General features: G+C 36.7%; 1 protein-coding gene across 1 annotated transcript in view; it reads left to right on the forward strand.

The window, feature by feature from the left end:
- Window positions 1-16,790, forward strand: part of LOC107100917 (semaphorin-6B-like) — a gene marked incomplete at its 5' end in the record, with an annotated part of 48,169 nt that overhangs the window by 25,977 nt on the left and 5,402 nt on the right. The window contains 12 exons of the mRNA XM_015399596.1: window positions 728-839; window positions 6,439-6,499; window positions 6,594-6,656; window positions 9,478-9,576; window positions 9,658-9,748; window positions 10,029-10,148; window positions 10,884-10,972; window positions 12,809-13,026; window positions 13,114-13,245; window positions 13,427-13,576; window positions 13,669-13,845; window positions 16,393-16,533. Coding sequence (XP_015255082.1) covers window positions 728-839; window positions 6,439-6,499; window positions 6,594-6,656; window positions 9,478-9,576; window positions 9,658-9,748; window positions 10,029-10,148; window positions 10,884-10,972; window positions 12,809-13,026; window positions 13,114-13,245; window positions 13,427-13,576; window positions 13,669-13,845; window positions 16,393-16,533 — 1,453 coding nt within the window. The remainder of the gene's footprint in view (window positions 1-727; window positions 840-6,438; window positions 6,500-6,593; window positions 6,657-9,477; window positions 9,577-9,657; window positions 9,749-10,028; window positions 10,149-10,883; window positions 10,973-12,808; window positions 13,027-13,113; window positions 13,246-13,426; window positions 13,577-13,668; window positions 13,846-16,392; window positions 16,534-16,790) is intronic.

The raw sequence follows: 16,790 nt of genomic DNA on the forward strand, positions 1-16,790 counted from the left end.
TTGAATCTATGCCACAAAGAATTGAGGCAGTTCTGAAGGCAAAAGGGGGTCCAACCCGTTACTAGCATGGGGTACCTAATAAAGTGGCTGGTGATTGTATATATATGTTTGATAGCTGTCCTCCAAATAATTTTCATATGCATGTGTCCAAATAGGTACAACAAAAATAACACCAACATAGATGCTGTGGTAGGGTGTTCTTGTCATGTGAGTCCAGTTGATAAAAGCATGTGGCGAAATGTCCGTCTGTCCTCGACACAGAAGGCCATAGAGGCATAAATATGTCACCTGAAGTCAAGGACTGCTCCCAAAGACCTTCTCCTTTGGCCATGCAGCTTGTCTGTATTTCAGAGTTCATTTATGATCCAATGAGGAAATGAAGAACGTTTTATTCGCTGCAGCAACTTAAAGAGCCGCATTATAGGAATGCAGGAAACAACCACATCTGGGAAGACTAACAGGATAAGAGTGTTTAGTATGCTTTCGCATTCCCCTCTGCCTATTATCTGTGTTTGCCTTAACAAAGCCATCGAGAGTGATTGAAGACACTATTAAAGTGAAGGTTAGAGAGGGTGTTTTACAGCCTGCCTGTGTACTTCTGGTAACTATAGAAGCAGAAAAGGTGCTTCAGGTCCACAGTTCTCAGAAGTCCTTGAGCTGAGCACGTGCATTTTCATCTGCTCTGCAGCTCACCTTCTCCTTTTATATGTCTATGTAAACACACCAGTGGTGAGAAGATATCCTGTGTTCCTGGGCAGAGCCCATCGTTCCGCTCAGAGACAGGAGCTGCACATCCAAACGGTCCTCCAAGTCAACCGCACGCTGTACATCGGAGCCAGGTAACCAACAGCAACAGCCTCCGACTGTGACGCGTTTGCTTTAAAATGAGTTTGCTTCCATTCCATCTGCTGTCACTCTTCAGTGGGACGTTATCATTTTATTCCAGAATCCAGTGATAATTTATTCACTGCTGTTTTTAAATGTCAAGTGAAAGCTGTGAATCTATTTATCGTTTATAATAAACCGCTTTGCACCGCTAGAAGATTAGAAATAATCAACAAGCAGAATCAGTTCTATTTGAACCCCCCCCCAAAAAAAGATATATATATATATATTCATTTTTAATAATTAACAATTGATAAATTAATAATTGTTCCTCCAAATACATCTTAAGAGAACTGTGTATCATGGTACCCATTTTTACATTTGTAAATGGTGATTTTGACAACAGGAAGTTTGTCCTTCCATGAGGAACTTTTTTTCTGCAGACTGAGTACAAAGGGAGATGAGGCCTAGAAAACAGTTCTGATGCTCATGATAGAATTAGACTTTAATACCAACTAGTTCATGGTTTCTGTTAATATATTATGAACATGGAGTAAAGCTTTCTTTTGTTCATCAGCAGCATTCAAAAGTGTATATAATAAAGAATCTGTGGTTTACAGGGTCTATGTTTTTATGACTACGTCAAATCACTCCCAACTTGCTAAAAACATGTAATCATTGCTAATTTCAAATGCATTATTGGCTTTTGCGTGCACCTTTGTGGAAGCTGTATTTTAGGATTTGAGGCCCAGAGTCAAAACAAAAGCATCCAAACAACAATATTACAGCCAAATGATGTGGAAATAGAATAGAAAAATGGCTCTGTGATAGAAATGTGGGTACTACTCTATGGTTCTAACTGCCTATACATGCTTGATACAGAATATCTATCAGCCTGTTATGTAAAACTCAAGCCCTCTTTGCAGCCATCCGGCTTTGAGCAAATCTTTATCAGATCCACGTACCCATTCTGAAATGTTGAAATGTGGATCAACAAGCCTCGAATAGAATATTCAAGACATGCTGCCGCCGCATGTGATTTTATGCAAATGTACAAGTTAGAGAAAGGTTTTATTATCTTTTTGATATTAGTTTTACCTGTGAGTCATTCACGTTTCCTTGCAGCTTGGAATGGCTTCACTCATCTAACAGAAAGTAATTCTGCTGGAAAAACCACATTAGCATGTAATGGCTATACATCAAATTTCAAAATCAAAAGTGATCTGCTGCTACAGAGCCTAGAGAAAGTATTTGTGTGGGAAAAAAATTAATTTAATTTCTGTTACAGTTACACATTTTTCATAACAATAGGAATGAGATTCCCTGTGTTTTATATCTTAACTGCTACAAAATGATCAAACCACATTTTTTTTAGTGTCTGAATTAACTACTCTCATGTCACAGTGTAGAGCTGTCTCTCCTGCTGAATAAAGAATTTATTTATCTTCTGCAGAAATGGAGTTGCAAGAAAATAGGAGTTCCAAATCTTGCAAAAGCTTGCAAAACCTACCTGCGCTGTACATTCGAGACAAAACAGATGCAAGCTATTGAAACCTAACACTGCACAAACTCTTTAGGAATAAGTAAACCTTTCTTAAATTAAGTGTATTTTACTTTAATTTGAGTAAGTAAATTAGATTTTTTTTGCTAATGGATTGAGCATTTTTACTCTTAAAATATTAAGATAATATGGACTTGAAATAAGAAAAAAGTTTTTTTTCTTATTTTAAATGTAAATTGCCTTGTTCTATTGGCAAAGGATCTCACTTACCTCCTCAAAGCAAGAACAAAGGCACTTATTTTAAGAGAAAATAACCTATTTAGATGTCATTTTTTTGCAGTGTGAGTCTTGTACACTTGATTATTAAAGCATTTTTAAGTAACCATTAATTGTGGAATACATCCTAGATGTCAACCGATATAGTTGGTTTAATTAATGTTCATTTTACTCTAAAATAACAGGACAGGGCTCAAATGATTGTTTGAGGTTCCTGAAAAACCAGTAAAAGGTTGGATATTTGCAAGCTTATAAATGCCTACAAACCTTTTGCCACCAACGAGGTCCAGACTTTCTTCCAGAGCTGATATTAAACTCTACATCTCAGCTCACAAGTGGAAAATATTACAGCATTGTTTCTGTCTTGTTAAAGACAAGAATCAAATGCAGAAAATTCTGAAATGTGTGTTAAAATTAGGTTCCTGTACTAGAAAATATGTTAAAAAGTTATTAGCTGTTGTTAAAAGTCATAATGAAGCCAAAACAAACCCAGTAATACATATCCATTTAAAGCAAAGCTTTCAGCACATTTAGTCTGAATATTGTCAGTGGGTGACTCATGGTAAAAACAGAGGCAGATGGCTGTCTGGCATAAATGATATTTTGATATATTTTTTTTAAAGTCAACAACAGCATTTTCATTAAAGCGTAAATGAAAGAGAGCTACTGCTAAAACAACCGAAAATACAGTGACACTTACTCCCCAGTCACCTCATTAGGAAAATCAACGTAATTGCTTTTTAAAGCAAATACTAATGAGACAATCATGTGGCAGAAACATGCCTACACATAAATCTTCCATTATGTTTTCTCGGTCTTACTGACGTAATGTTTAATTTACTGAAAAATAGAATTTTCAAACCATAACCCTTCAATTATCATAGCAAAGAAAAAATATTTAACGTGAAGTTTTTTTTATACCACTTCTTGTTCATAATGAATAAGATGTTCAGTATTGTTTAGACATGTTATCACAATTCTATGAAAACGAATCTGCCTCCTGTTACAAGCTTTTTTTTGTACTTTCTACAAATACATGTTTCAGAACTTCAGACAAAAAGAAAGACCAAGAAATAACCTGAGTAAATACAAAAAACAGTTTTTAAATAAAGTTATCCTTTATTGAGGGGATATAGGTAGTTAAACCAAGTGCAATAAATGTCTGGCATGTTGTTACCTCATAAAATAAATTTGATTCCCTGGATTTCCTGGATTTCCTTGAGTACCTGGGCTATATGAGGGCATAGCTTTGATCTCAACTTTGGTAGGGACACTATTGGTCTTAAGTTTAATTGGTCTGATGTCATTGGTCCTACACAGTATGCATGCGCCTATTTTCTTTTTATGCTTGAATTGAGCATCAGGGCCCATTTTGTTTAAAAACAGCAGTTCTTTCTACATTCCTACAAATTTTATAAGCGTTACACACATTAGATGCCGTTTATCAATGTCTGTGCATCACCAGCTCGGACAAATGTGGAATTGAGACTTTTTTACACTTTGAAAAGGTTTGCATTTGAACACACCAGTAACTAAGACAAAAGGTAAATACGTGCCTATTTAACTAAATATAGTCTAAATATGCCTGTTGTATGTGTCACAGTGGGGGTGGAGGTTTGACAGGACCCAAATGCAGACACAACAGCTTAAGGTTGTTACTCGAAGGATTTAATTAAGCAAAAGTTCAAGAGATGCAAAAATAAAAAAATAAATCCACAAAAGCTGAAAACCAGGAATACACACAACAAGAAGGGGAAAAAGTAATGGGACAAACCAGCAATGAGTGACTGAGCAGGAGGAGAATAAATGGGAGAGAGAAACAAAGACCAGGCTAATTAGCAGATTGGGAGCAGGTGTGAACAGAGGCAAGCTAGGTAAAGGAGACTGACACAAGAGGGCAAACAAGAGATATAAGAACTAAAATATAATCAAAAATAACTAGAACACAAAAATTGGAAATAAGACCAATGAAAACTCAGATAAAACTTGAACAAAACCAAAACCATGACAGTATGTGGATTTATCCTGTATTTTCATTTGAAGATATAGAATTGTGCAGAGGTAAACAGAAGTAAAACCCACTCTTATTTTCTTAATCTACTTAGCTCTCTCTGTATCATGCAAAATAATACATTCAAGGAACTGCAAATATGTTTATTGTATTTACATGTACGCAAGAAGCAAAACATTAGAATGAATGTGAACCTAACTTGATTTCCACACATTGAAGCTGGACTGTAAATACTGTATCCCATTTCATCTAAACATTACAAGTTGTTATTCTCTATAAAAAGACATAACACCTGGGATTTATACCTGAACTGTCTCAAAGGATCTTCAAAAAATTTAAACTGTAATTGCAAAGAAAGATTGGTAAAAGAAAAACCCTCACATTTTCTTTTTCACTTGGCTGTGGCTAAGAATCAGAATTTTTGATAGCTTACAGTCTTTGCTTGTCCATTTTCCCAGCAGTCTGCAGAACTCCTGTCCAAATCAGAATATTTAGTTGTATAAAATGTTTTTGTTGATTAAATGTATGAAACTTCAGAATTCAATTTTATTTTGAGGTGCTAACGTTGGTTATTTACATTTCTCAAGTTCAACAAGTCAAAACACACTCTCTTGCTTCTTTGCAGAACTACAATAAGCAGTTTTCACCTTTTTAGTGTAGATAATATTTAGATTTTTCATTTGGACTAGTTTCGTAGCATAACATTAATTGTAGTAACAGCAGTATTCTTGCGTGAATAAAATCTAAACTTCCTGCTCTAAGCACGCGCGCACACCTACAGACTAGAAAATAGCCAATCAGGAAGAGAGAAGGCGGAACTTAAGGCAGAAAAACCAATGTGACTGGAGCTAAACAGCACTGTTACATGCACTGCTATAGTAAAGGGGACATGAAAGACAAGACTGGCACTCAGACGGAGCGGCAGCAGCAGCTACAAAGTAAATGTTGCAGTGTTAAAGTAACACTTTGAGTGTTAAAGTAACACTTTGAGCGTACATTTGGTCCCATACTAAGTCAGAGTGGGACCAAATGTACTCTTGAGTGTTACTTTAACACTGCAACATTTACTGTGTACCCGGCAGCAGAGCTGCAAGAGCAAAAGAAGCGACTGCTGCAACAATGCTGTATTGTAAATTATAAAAATGTTATTCACATCAAACTATTGGTAGGGATAAGTTGGTCGGTCCAAAATGTTGGTAGGTCCCTGTGGTCCCTATGCAAACCTACGCCCATGGCCATATCACAGTCTGACTTGTACAATTAGATTTGAATAATTAAGCAAAACACTGTGAGGACCATTATCTACAAATGGAAATAACATGGTGAATTATTCCTGGAATTGTCACCACTCTAACATGAACTATAGAGTGCTTCAACAACTCACCCAGGAAGTTCTAAAAAGAATCCAGAGAAACATCCCAAGCACTGCAGAACTCGTTGACTTTTGGTTAAGTTTGTGTGCAACATTGAAAAATGGCAAAAATGGCCTAGCCAAAGCGCAAACCACTGCTTGCCAAAAAAGAACAAAACGGCTATTAGGCAACGCCAAAATTATTCTTCCCCTGGTCTGCACAAAATCTTTACAATGTGTTTTATCTTTTTTGCTGCCTACAGTTAACATAATACATTTTAAAAATAAGGATTTTAAAATAATATTTTGTATTTACTCAGGTTTTCTGTATGTTATTTTGTTGTTAATACCTTTTGTGTTCTGAAACATGAAAGAATGTGAACATGAAAAAAAGCAAAAATGGTAAAAAAAAAAAACCTCTAGAAGATTTTTTTTTTACTTCACACCATGTGAGCAATTTGTTGTGTTTTGCAGAGATGATTTGTACAGAGTGGAGCTGGACAACATGGCGGGGGAAGAGATGTTTTACAGCAAGGTATCACTATTATATAAATATTTCTATTTTTTTACTTAATTTGACACTCCTGTATAACTGCAAAGTGATTCTACATGTGCTTCACGTGTTTCAGAAAAGGACTTGGGAGTCCAACAAGAACGACATCCGAGTGTGTCGGATGAAGGGCAAACATGAGGTAAAACACTGAAAACACAAACCCAATCTGCTTTAGAAACCTTCTTCTTAGGCTGCCCCTGCTTTTGAGGCTTTACACAAATTTGATTTTGAGGTTACAGAAGCAGTAAATTAACCAATCAAGTTTATGGAGGCAAACATTACCGAAGCTGAAAGAAACTGAAAGCCATTTATTCTGCATGCAATGATTTCCTCTCTGTTTCATACAGCATCGATAGCCTTCAAAAAGACACAACCAGAACAAAGATGTGGGGCTTAAAAAAAGAAGTGAGTGAATGCAGCCGGCTAGCTGGCAAAATTCAATTCTGGTGTAACTTGTGGAAGAAGATTTATCAAACAGAGGAACTTGTGTCGAACAAACAGAAGAGCTAAGTGACGCAGCCTTCGGGGAGGATGCTGTAATTGAAAACAGGTGGGGAAAGGAGGCATAGGTGTGTTTGTGTGGGTGAGGAAAAATAAGAACGAGGGAGAGAAACAGATATGGAGGAGTGGGCAGCCTCTGGGCTGTGGAGCGCAGATCAAAAGATGAGACTGCAGGTGTGAAGAAAGGAAGAATTAAAGCTGTGATAAAACAGGAGCAAAGACAAGAGGACTGGCTTAAGGTGGAGAGACAGTATGGGTGCAAGGCAGACAACAGAAAAAAGACCTATAAGATAAAGGGAAAAATGTCCAGAACACGATTAGACATTAGAATACAGGAAAAAGACTAATGAAGTTATACACAGGCCTTTAACATCTTTTTATTTATTTTTTTATTTTCAGATACTACATATTTGAAATTTCATTACTCCTCAAAGTCAAAGTCACTTTTACCTTAAGTATAGACCTGTAACACTTTACCATACTAGAACTGAAGTTGTTAAAGAATACGCTAATATTTTAATATGGTTATTAAAGGTATAGTGGAGGATTTTTGCAAATTTCTGAAAAAACCCGCCTTCTCCACTTAAAAATAAATGCATATGCACAACGTTGTACCTGCTCCCCAGAGGGAACTGCTATTAAAATTTGCCATTTGCATCACTCATACAAGCTTACTTTCCAAAAGGAGATTTGCAATTTTTCCACTATGTCAGACTCACCACCGATAAGTGGAAATGGGGACGAGCATGTAGACGAGTTACGTAAACATATCACCAGAATGATGTCAATCATTCTGGTGATATGATTGACATTCAGAAAAAAAACATCCTCTACTATACCTTTAACTTTTAAATTAACATTAAAATGTGAAGACTAACTATTTTAATACCTTACCTGCAATTATGTGTAAGATCTGTTGAAACTTGCTGCAACACACCAAGATAAAAATGCTATAGAACATCGTGTTCATGCGAAAATGCTTGTCCAATTCAGAGTTTACTGTTAGATGAAAACATCTATTATTTGAATTTGGTCAATAATTGATATTCGGAACATCTGACTGAAATTTTACTTTAATTATAAGATCTATCTAATTTCCAGCTTTTTCACATAAATTATGGGGAAAACCAAACTTTACCAAGCCTGACAGTCAAATTTTCAAAAAGGGAGGTATTCTTTTTCTTCTGTACAGCCAAAAATAGTAACAGATATCTCCAGCGGTTATGGGTAGAGGCAGGGTAAACATTGTAGTCTTTTCTTATAGGACATCTTCGTAGCATACCTAAGAATTCTGCTGACCACTGTATCTTTTAGCAGCACACATTTACTACATCTGCCCAGTTCTTTCCTGAGGAAAATAGACCTATTAGCATCCAGATATTACCAAAAGGTATCAACGTTGTCACTGACAACTGGAATAAAAAGAATCTATATAACTATTTTTCATTGAGTTTGAGTAGCCGCTTCAAACTTACAAGCAACAATCATCAAACACCTTTTATTTTAAGGAATAAAACTCAGAAAAATGTGTAGCTAAGGGAACATGTGGCTCATTTGACATGGAAACTGCTAATGTATGCAGCTGGCTTCTGAACTCTCCAGCTGTCTTATAGAATACACGTTATATTCGCTTTAGCAAAAAGAGGTTTGTCCTGTCTGCTCTTTTTTGGTGTGAACCCGATAAATTTTGAGCATTCTGATTTACCGTAAAAGATAAACCGGTTTATTGGTTATCTTTAAGATTGACTGAAGATAATCTGTGTCTCAAAAAGGTTCTTAAAAGAAACACAACCTAGAAAAGTCTAAGGAGAAAAACTGAGACAGGAAGAGCTTTATGGAGAAGATATAGAAGAGACTTGTGGCGTTAAAATCTTGTTTGGTTTTTATCAAAGCATGTCATGGACATTTTAGTTGGATTACAACAATTTGAAGTTGCAAAAAATAGAAAACTAAATGATTACAGATTAAGCTCAGAGAAAAGGGGTGGAAAATAAAACAAGACAAGATACAGATAAATAGATCAAGACTAGTATTAGGTTAGTGTTAGTATAACACTATTAGCTGTTAGTGAGCTGTGGAGTCAGCTGCGTCGAACATCAGTAGGTCTGCACTTAATAAACTGTATTAAAGAGATATATTTCTCATCTTCCTAGAGAGGAACATTTCATCCGTTACTGATTTCTTGGGAATTGTCCAAGAGATCAACTAAAGAGAAAAAAAGTGTCAGGAAATCTTTGATTCCCTGACACTTTTAAACTTTCATCTACAGCCTTTGCTTTGAAGATAATAGAATAGTCAGAGCCCATTGTTCTGTAGAAACAGTGAGGTTCTGGGGTTTTTTTTCACCTTAGGGCTGTTATTACATTTCTTCCTCTGATTCTTGGCATTGGACAATCCTCCGTTTCATATTTGGCAGAACTTTTTCTTCCTTAATGTTCTCTTTCTCTTCTTTCCTGCAGGAAGAGTGTCGCAATTTCATCAAGGTCTTACTCAGCCAACACGACGGCCTGTTTGTATGTGGAACAAACGCCTTCAACCCTCTGTGTGCCAACTACACTGTTAGTATTCCTCTATCTGCATGTGAGAGAATTTCTTTATCTCCCAGTTGTGTTGTCTTTATGATTCTTCTTTTATTGCAGCGAGACACTCTAGAAATGGCAGGAGAGCCTGTCAGCGGGATGGCCCGCTGTCCGTATGATCCCCGACATGCTAATGTGGCGTTATTTGCAGGTAGGATGTTGACTTTGCACCCTGGAGGCAAAGACTCCCTTTTTTGTTTGCCACAGTTAGTTCTAGCTCCAGTCGCCAAAATGCACACACTACACACTTAGGTTTACCTTTACAAGTGATTTATAGCCAGACCTATTCCTGAATTGCTTGTTTAGTTTTAATCTCTCTGACCTTGTGCTATCTCTCCATCTCCATGTCCCCACTCTTCTCCCTAATCTCCTCCCATCGTGTCTCTTGCTCTCTCTCTCTCTCTCTCTGTCTTTCTTACCGTCTTGTTCAGATGGAAGCCTTTTTACGGGGACTGTGACTGATTTTCTGGCCATCGACGCGGTCATCTATCGTAGCCTCGGCGACAGCCCAGCTCTGCGCACAGTGAAGCACGATTCTAAATGGTTCAGAGGTACTTTTAGAAGCAGGGACATTGGAAGTGACCCCTCAGGGCCAAGACACTTTCAACAGACAATCAGCAAGCAAATAATTGAAACCACACTTGCTATCTTTTGTGCTAAAAGAAAATTGAACCAATTTAACTGGAAGTGTTACAGAGGTCTTTCTTTGAATCTTAACTGCCTCTCCTGTAGAGCTACAGGTGTAGCCTAAACAACTTTCTGTTCCCTCAGATGGAATAGTAGCATCAATAACACCTGTTAGGATTTATTGCTAATATGGAAAAAAACTTTAATTGAAGTCTGTGTATTTATTGTTAAAATTTAGAAGGTTTAAAGAAGCTTAGTACCATTAAGTACTTATGTTGAGGTCATGGGCAAAAAAGGTTTGCAGAGCTAAATGATAACCATGTTTCAACAGAACCAGACATCATTATCAGGCCTCCTTTTAATAGGTGTTTTATAAAAGAAATGCGATCAGACAGAGTGATATATTGAGGTTAGCCAGAGTCCCCATAGATTTCAAATCTCAGCTAGTCTCTGAATGAACAGGGCAGCCTGAAGGGAAAAAAACAGGCTCAGGCGAGTCAAAGCTGTGGAAGATGAATAAATGATCATTATAACATTCACCCTGTTGTCTATGAGGATTGATTAAACAGGATATGAATGTTTAATTAGTCAGTGTGGTGGACAGCAGTATTTCTTGTTTTGCTTTATAGTGTTGTCACTTTTTTTTCTTTTTTTTTCAGAGCCCTACTTTGTGAGTGCCATGGAGTGGGGGCCTCATATTTATTTTTTCTTCAGAGAGATGGCTATGGAGTTCCATCACCTAGAGAAGGTGCCGCTCTCCTTTACATTACTTCCTTTCCTTTAGTCGCTCTGTGAATGTTCTGTAATCAATAGTTGTCCAATAATGCAAAGCCCCTGCAAGCATTGTTGATTTGACTTGTTTAGATAATGTCCGACTGTCTGCCAACATGCTCATGCTGGCATAATGCAAGATGTCAACCACATGGTAATGCTTACATGTTTACTGATGTAAGCCAAGTAAGAATATTAAAACTACTTTAGTATTGCAAAATTAAGTTACTTGCTCCTAATAGCCTTACAGTAGGTCAAAGGGGATACATTTTTCCCAAAGCTTTGCAACATAACCTCAATCATTTTAGAAGTTGGTTCCCTGGGGTTTTGCTCTTTTTTGTTCTTTTCTTGCTTCTTTTGCTAGAAGACCAAGAGTTTTGTTGTTCAAGCTGAAGTTTTTTAAAAAGTGCAAAACTCTTCAATATAGAATCACTTCTTAGTATAACTATAAGGTTTTGGAAATACATCATGTAAAAACCAAGAGCTTAAGTATTTGTTTCTTCTCATATAAAGCTACGGTCACAAAAAAAAACTTTGTGTTTTTCTCCTTTAATTTTATAAACCATGATTTGCTGTAATGCCAGGCTAGTATTGGGATATTTATGCTCTACTTTGATGTGAAACATTCATAACTTAGCCAGTAATGCATTTTAAAGTGATGCCAATTAACTCTTTGCAAACAACGCTTACAGATGGTTTCCCTGCTTTGTAAACTTAACTCTTTACCATAAAAGTTAATGATGAGAGTTAAAGCCTGTTCCTACATGGTCATTAGTGTGGGTAGCAGTGTATAGTCCTGATCAAATTCCAGACATGATAAACACAAGAAACCAAAGGCTCTTCTTTGTCTTTTATGGACATGACTTTCATTAAATCTGGAGGCCTTCTGAATCTTCCTAAACAAGCATGGATGTATTTTAATTTATACTAGGTAAAAAAAAAATAAAAAATGTCAGAAATGTGATTATCAAAATTGCCATTTTATTATATTTAAAACTATGTGTGCTATTATGACGCATGGTAAACATTTTTTTTTATCAAGAATTAGTGAAGCGAGTTTTTCAATCAGCATTAAGCCAATCAAATTGGTGATTTACATTTTACATACCAAACATCTGTTGAAATGGTGAAAAACACTTAGACGACAGTGGCATTGGATGCAGATTTCCCTGCATTAGGAGAGTTGTTGGTTCAAGCCCCGGCTTCGACTTTTACTGACATCCTTGCTTCTGTCAGTGAGCCCCAGGGCAGCTGTGGCTACAATGTAGCTTGCCACCATCGGTGTCTGGTCGAATGGGTAAATAACGGAAAGTAGTTTAAAGCACTTTGGTGAAGTTTCCTAACTTGAAAATCTCCTCTATAAATACAGGTCATTTACCATACATTATTATTATTAGGTAAACGGCTGATGCTACAGTTGCTAGCAGAGTCAATGAAGGCAATAAATAACACCCATACAATACGTAAACTCTTGAAGTTTCCCCTCTCAATTGAAACACTGTTAAACTTGGTATGATGTAATTTCCAGAATTTAGCTCTACATCCAGATTAAATTTAAAGCAGCATATATACAGAGAGTGAAATAGCACTGTACAATGTGTGTTACAAAAATAAGAACCTAACACCAATCCCTGAGGGATGCCACACTAGTGACATGGATTTGCTGATAGAACAGTGTAGATTTTTAACATATTGCTAGCTATTTGCAGTCTTGCACTATTTTGAAACAGCTGAAATGAGCTATTACGATGATTTCATTAAAAACTACAAACTATTCCTTCAATATTTTCCTATCTACATTTTTATATTTCAGGTTATGGTATCCCGTGTGGCACGTGTGTGTAAATCAGATTTGGGTGGATCTCAGCGTGTCCTCGAGAAGCAGTGGACCACATTCCTAAAGGCACGCCTTAACTGCTCCATCCCAGGAGACTCCCATTTTTACTTCAACCTCCTACACGCCACAAGCAACATCATCCATATGCAGGGACGGGACGTCATTCTGGGTCTCTTTTCCACACCACCGAACAGGTAGCCAGTGATACACTATGTTTACAAAACCTTAACAGGGATTAATCATTTTCTCACCGTCGTTTTCTCTCTCCTCATCTCTGGCAGCATTCCAGGTTCTGCAGTTTGCGTGTTTGATATGCAGCAGCTCGCTCATGTGTTTGAGGGCCGATTTAAAGAGCAAAAATCCCCAGAGTCTATTTGGACACCTGTACCAGATGAGGCAGTGCCTAAACCGAGGTGATGTGAAGCAAAAAGTACTGCAGCATTCCCGTCCTGAGCATCTGTCTCATAGATACTCTCCTTACAGCTCTTCGATGAGCAACCGTCTATCCCATAAATCCTTAATTACTTTTTAGGAAGAAGTCACCTACGCAGACCTGAAAGTGAATTGTCTGTCCTGTTCTTTATTTTACTACAGGCCCGGTGGGTGTGCAGTGCAGGGATCCAGATTTAGCACATCAACAACATTGCCTGATGAGGTGCTGAACTTTGTAAAGACCCATCCACTTATGGACGAGACTGTGCCACTGCTGGGACATAGACCTTGGGTGGTTAAGACTATGGGAAGGTATGCATTATGATTTTACAGCATGAGGGGAAAAAATACAGCAAGAATTATGAATGTTGATATGGGTTTACTTTATTGATTTATCTATCTAGGTACCAGTTGACAGCCATGGTGGTAGACACAGAAGCCGGCCCTCACAAGAACCGGACTGTTTTGTTCCTGGGCTCCACTAGAGGGACTATCCTGAAGTTCCTAATGGTTTCTGGAGGAGAATCAGTCTCTCATAGCAGTGTTTTTTTGGAGGAGGTGGAGGGGTTTAATCCAGAGAAGTGAGTGGGAGTCAAAACATACTGCTTATCTCCAATACATTGTCCATCTTGGCATCATGTTCCACATAGTCCCACTGAATCTGCTTCCAGTGAGATTTTCACTCATGAACTCTCACATTTCCTCACAACCAGATTGGTTTAAGTACAGCTCAGTATAAAAGCCTCTTCAGCTAAAACCATGGTATTCATTACAGGTTACTTAAAACGTATAATTAGAACAAACCTGTGTAACATTTTTTTGAGCAACAGCGTCCAAGCTGAGAGTTACAGGATCCATTAGATGCATTAAATTGTATTGAGCTCTGCTGTTAGCAGCAAATGACATTCAAACAAAAGTTATCAATCATTAATGCAACAAACCAATAATCTAACCATACACCGGTGTCAAGTCAGCACTCCTGCTAATGTTATTTCTCGGATACATCTCACTTAGATCCTCAAGTATTAAGCGGTCAGGGAGTAAAACCAACCAGTTTTTTCACTTGGCCACTATTGAAAAAAAAACGATGATCTTCAAAAACAGGAACACTCTCACTTTAAAAAGAAAAGCTCATGATTTTTGAGTTTATGTTCAAAGGTAATATTAATTAAATGCGCTCTCTTCCTTTAACTAGAGAAGTCTTAAAGCATTCTCATTTTGTTTTAGTCCAAAGTGGAATCTCTAACCTTTAAGTAAAAAAATGTAAAATGCGATTTTACATTGTATTTTATGATTCTTTAAATTGTCAGCATGTTTGCATTTGGGACTTTGTTGCAGTGAATAGGATTCCTCTTACATTGGAATGAAGAGAGGAGTTGTATAGATATTGTCTTCCTAATATATAGAAATATATTTGATAGTCCATTTGCCTCCAAAATCCATTTCCTCAGCTTCCATTTTACGAAAGAGCTGTTCGACTTTACAACCAACAATACCCCCCAAAAGCCACTTAAATATAATATCTAATTAAAAAGAAAGTCAATTTAACAACCACTGAAATAATACTCACTTGAACCACTTCACCCTAACATTTATTATTGCTTTATTTTTGTGTCAGACAATTACTCACTGGTGTGCATTCATTTATAGATTATTTGGTCCCTGAGGCCGAAGCTAAAGCTAGTTAAAACTTGGGCAAGGCCAAATATTACTCAAATGATCATTCATATACGAAACCTAAAAATGTCATATTGTATAAAGCTAACACTATTTATAAAGCTTTAAACTCTGGTACTGTCTGCCTTCATTGGGTAGTTATTTGATCAAAGGTCAGCAAATCGAGGCTGGAGAAAGCACTTCACTTCTCCTGGTGTGAATTACATACTGAGAACATATTAGTAAAATGTTTCTCCTCAGAATAAATACCTAAAAGGAAAACAAGCTGTTATAGATAAAAAATATATATATATTGTAACCACTGCATAATTTTTTTTACACCACATTTCTTTTATCAAACAGCAGGCCTGAACAGAGAAGGCTAACATGTTGTGTTTTTAGCAAATGTTTCACAGAAGAGGACCACTGGTGGTGCACTCCCTCCAATGTCCCCTTCCATGTATTTTAGGTTCTCTTTAAAGACCCAACAGATGCAACAGACATTAAATATAATTTAAAAGTTTATAAAACAGCTTTCATATAACCAACTATAAAATTATGGTTTTTGAGATTTGAATGGTTTTGCCGCTCTTCAACAAGCTGTTAGTTTGGGCCCCTGCTTTGACATAAGCAAGATTCATACATAATGAGAATGTAATGACCACTGGACATAAAATAACTGCCTATGACCTTTAAAAATGAATTAAATATTTTTCTATATATGAAGTTTTTTTTCTCATTTTAAATTTTTTATGTTTTTAATTGAAAATTTAACTTTTAAGAATAAGTAAAAAGAAGGATTGAGAAATGTAATGTTCTATGTTGTTTTTCAGCCTCCTGTTATCAATTTTTACCTGGTATTTTTTAGTGCCTTCTCTATAAAAACATATAAAATTTTTCTTTGTTTTTTACTTTAAGATCTCTAGAGATATTTCCTTTATGTTTTCAGTGACACACAGTACTCTATGCACACCTCTTTGCTGCAGAACAAAAAGGCCTCATTCTAGCCTCTTTTATTTAATTGTTTCCTTTATACTTTTAGTCTTTTAAACTGTCTGTCCATATCTTACTGCATGAGTTTGAAAGAGTTTTGAATGGCTCATAAAAAAGAAACACAATCACGGAAGCACTTTGGAGATAAAAGCAAGGCATAAAAATATTGTCTGTTTAACAAAGCGTTTAACGTCTTTCCTCTTTTTGTTTTTTCCTCAGCAGCAAGCATAAGTTTAAAAGTCATAAACTGTTTTCTTATCGTGCAAAAGTGCAAAAAAGACTGATAGATAAAGAGTCAGCCATGTGATGCCCTATGACCTAATGAATGTACCGGGATATAGATAATTTATGTACTGCAAAAACTTTCTCTTATCTCACTTCTGATGTGATATATTGCTTTTAAGGCTTGAAATGTGAGGCAGAGAAATGTCCTCCTACCTCACATGTCCTGTCCTGAGTGTTCATGGTTCTTTCTCCAGGTGTGGTGAGGACTCCCCTCAGGCCCGTCAGCTCTTGTCCCTGACATTGGATCGTACCAGCCACACTCTCCTGCTGGCGTTCCCCTCCTGTCTGGTCAGACTGCCCACATCTCGCTGCCATTTGCATTCTCGCTGCATGAAGTAAGTATTATGGATCCAACCTTTTGTTCTCCCGTTGTCAGTTTGGTTTGAATGCAGCAGTGCAAAACGCCCAAGGCACTATCTGCTGACAAATTTGTTTTACTTTATATCTTTATTTAGATTTTTTGCTGTTCTTTCTCTAGTAGCCATCCCTATAAATCTTTTTTTATATATATAAATATATATATATATATATATATATATATATATATATATATATATCTGTTTTTGTTCAAGTCAGCAGATAAGGGAAACAA

This window comes from Cyprinodon variegatus, unplaced genomic scaffold (assembly GCF_000732505.1).
Source record: "Cyprinodon variegatus isolate N-32 unplaced genomic scaffold, C_variegatus-1.0 Scaffold1028, whole genome shotgun sequence".
NCBI lineage: Eukaryota > Metazoa > Chordata > Actinopteri > Cyprinodontiformes > Cyprinodontidae > Cyprinodon > Cyprinodon variegatus.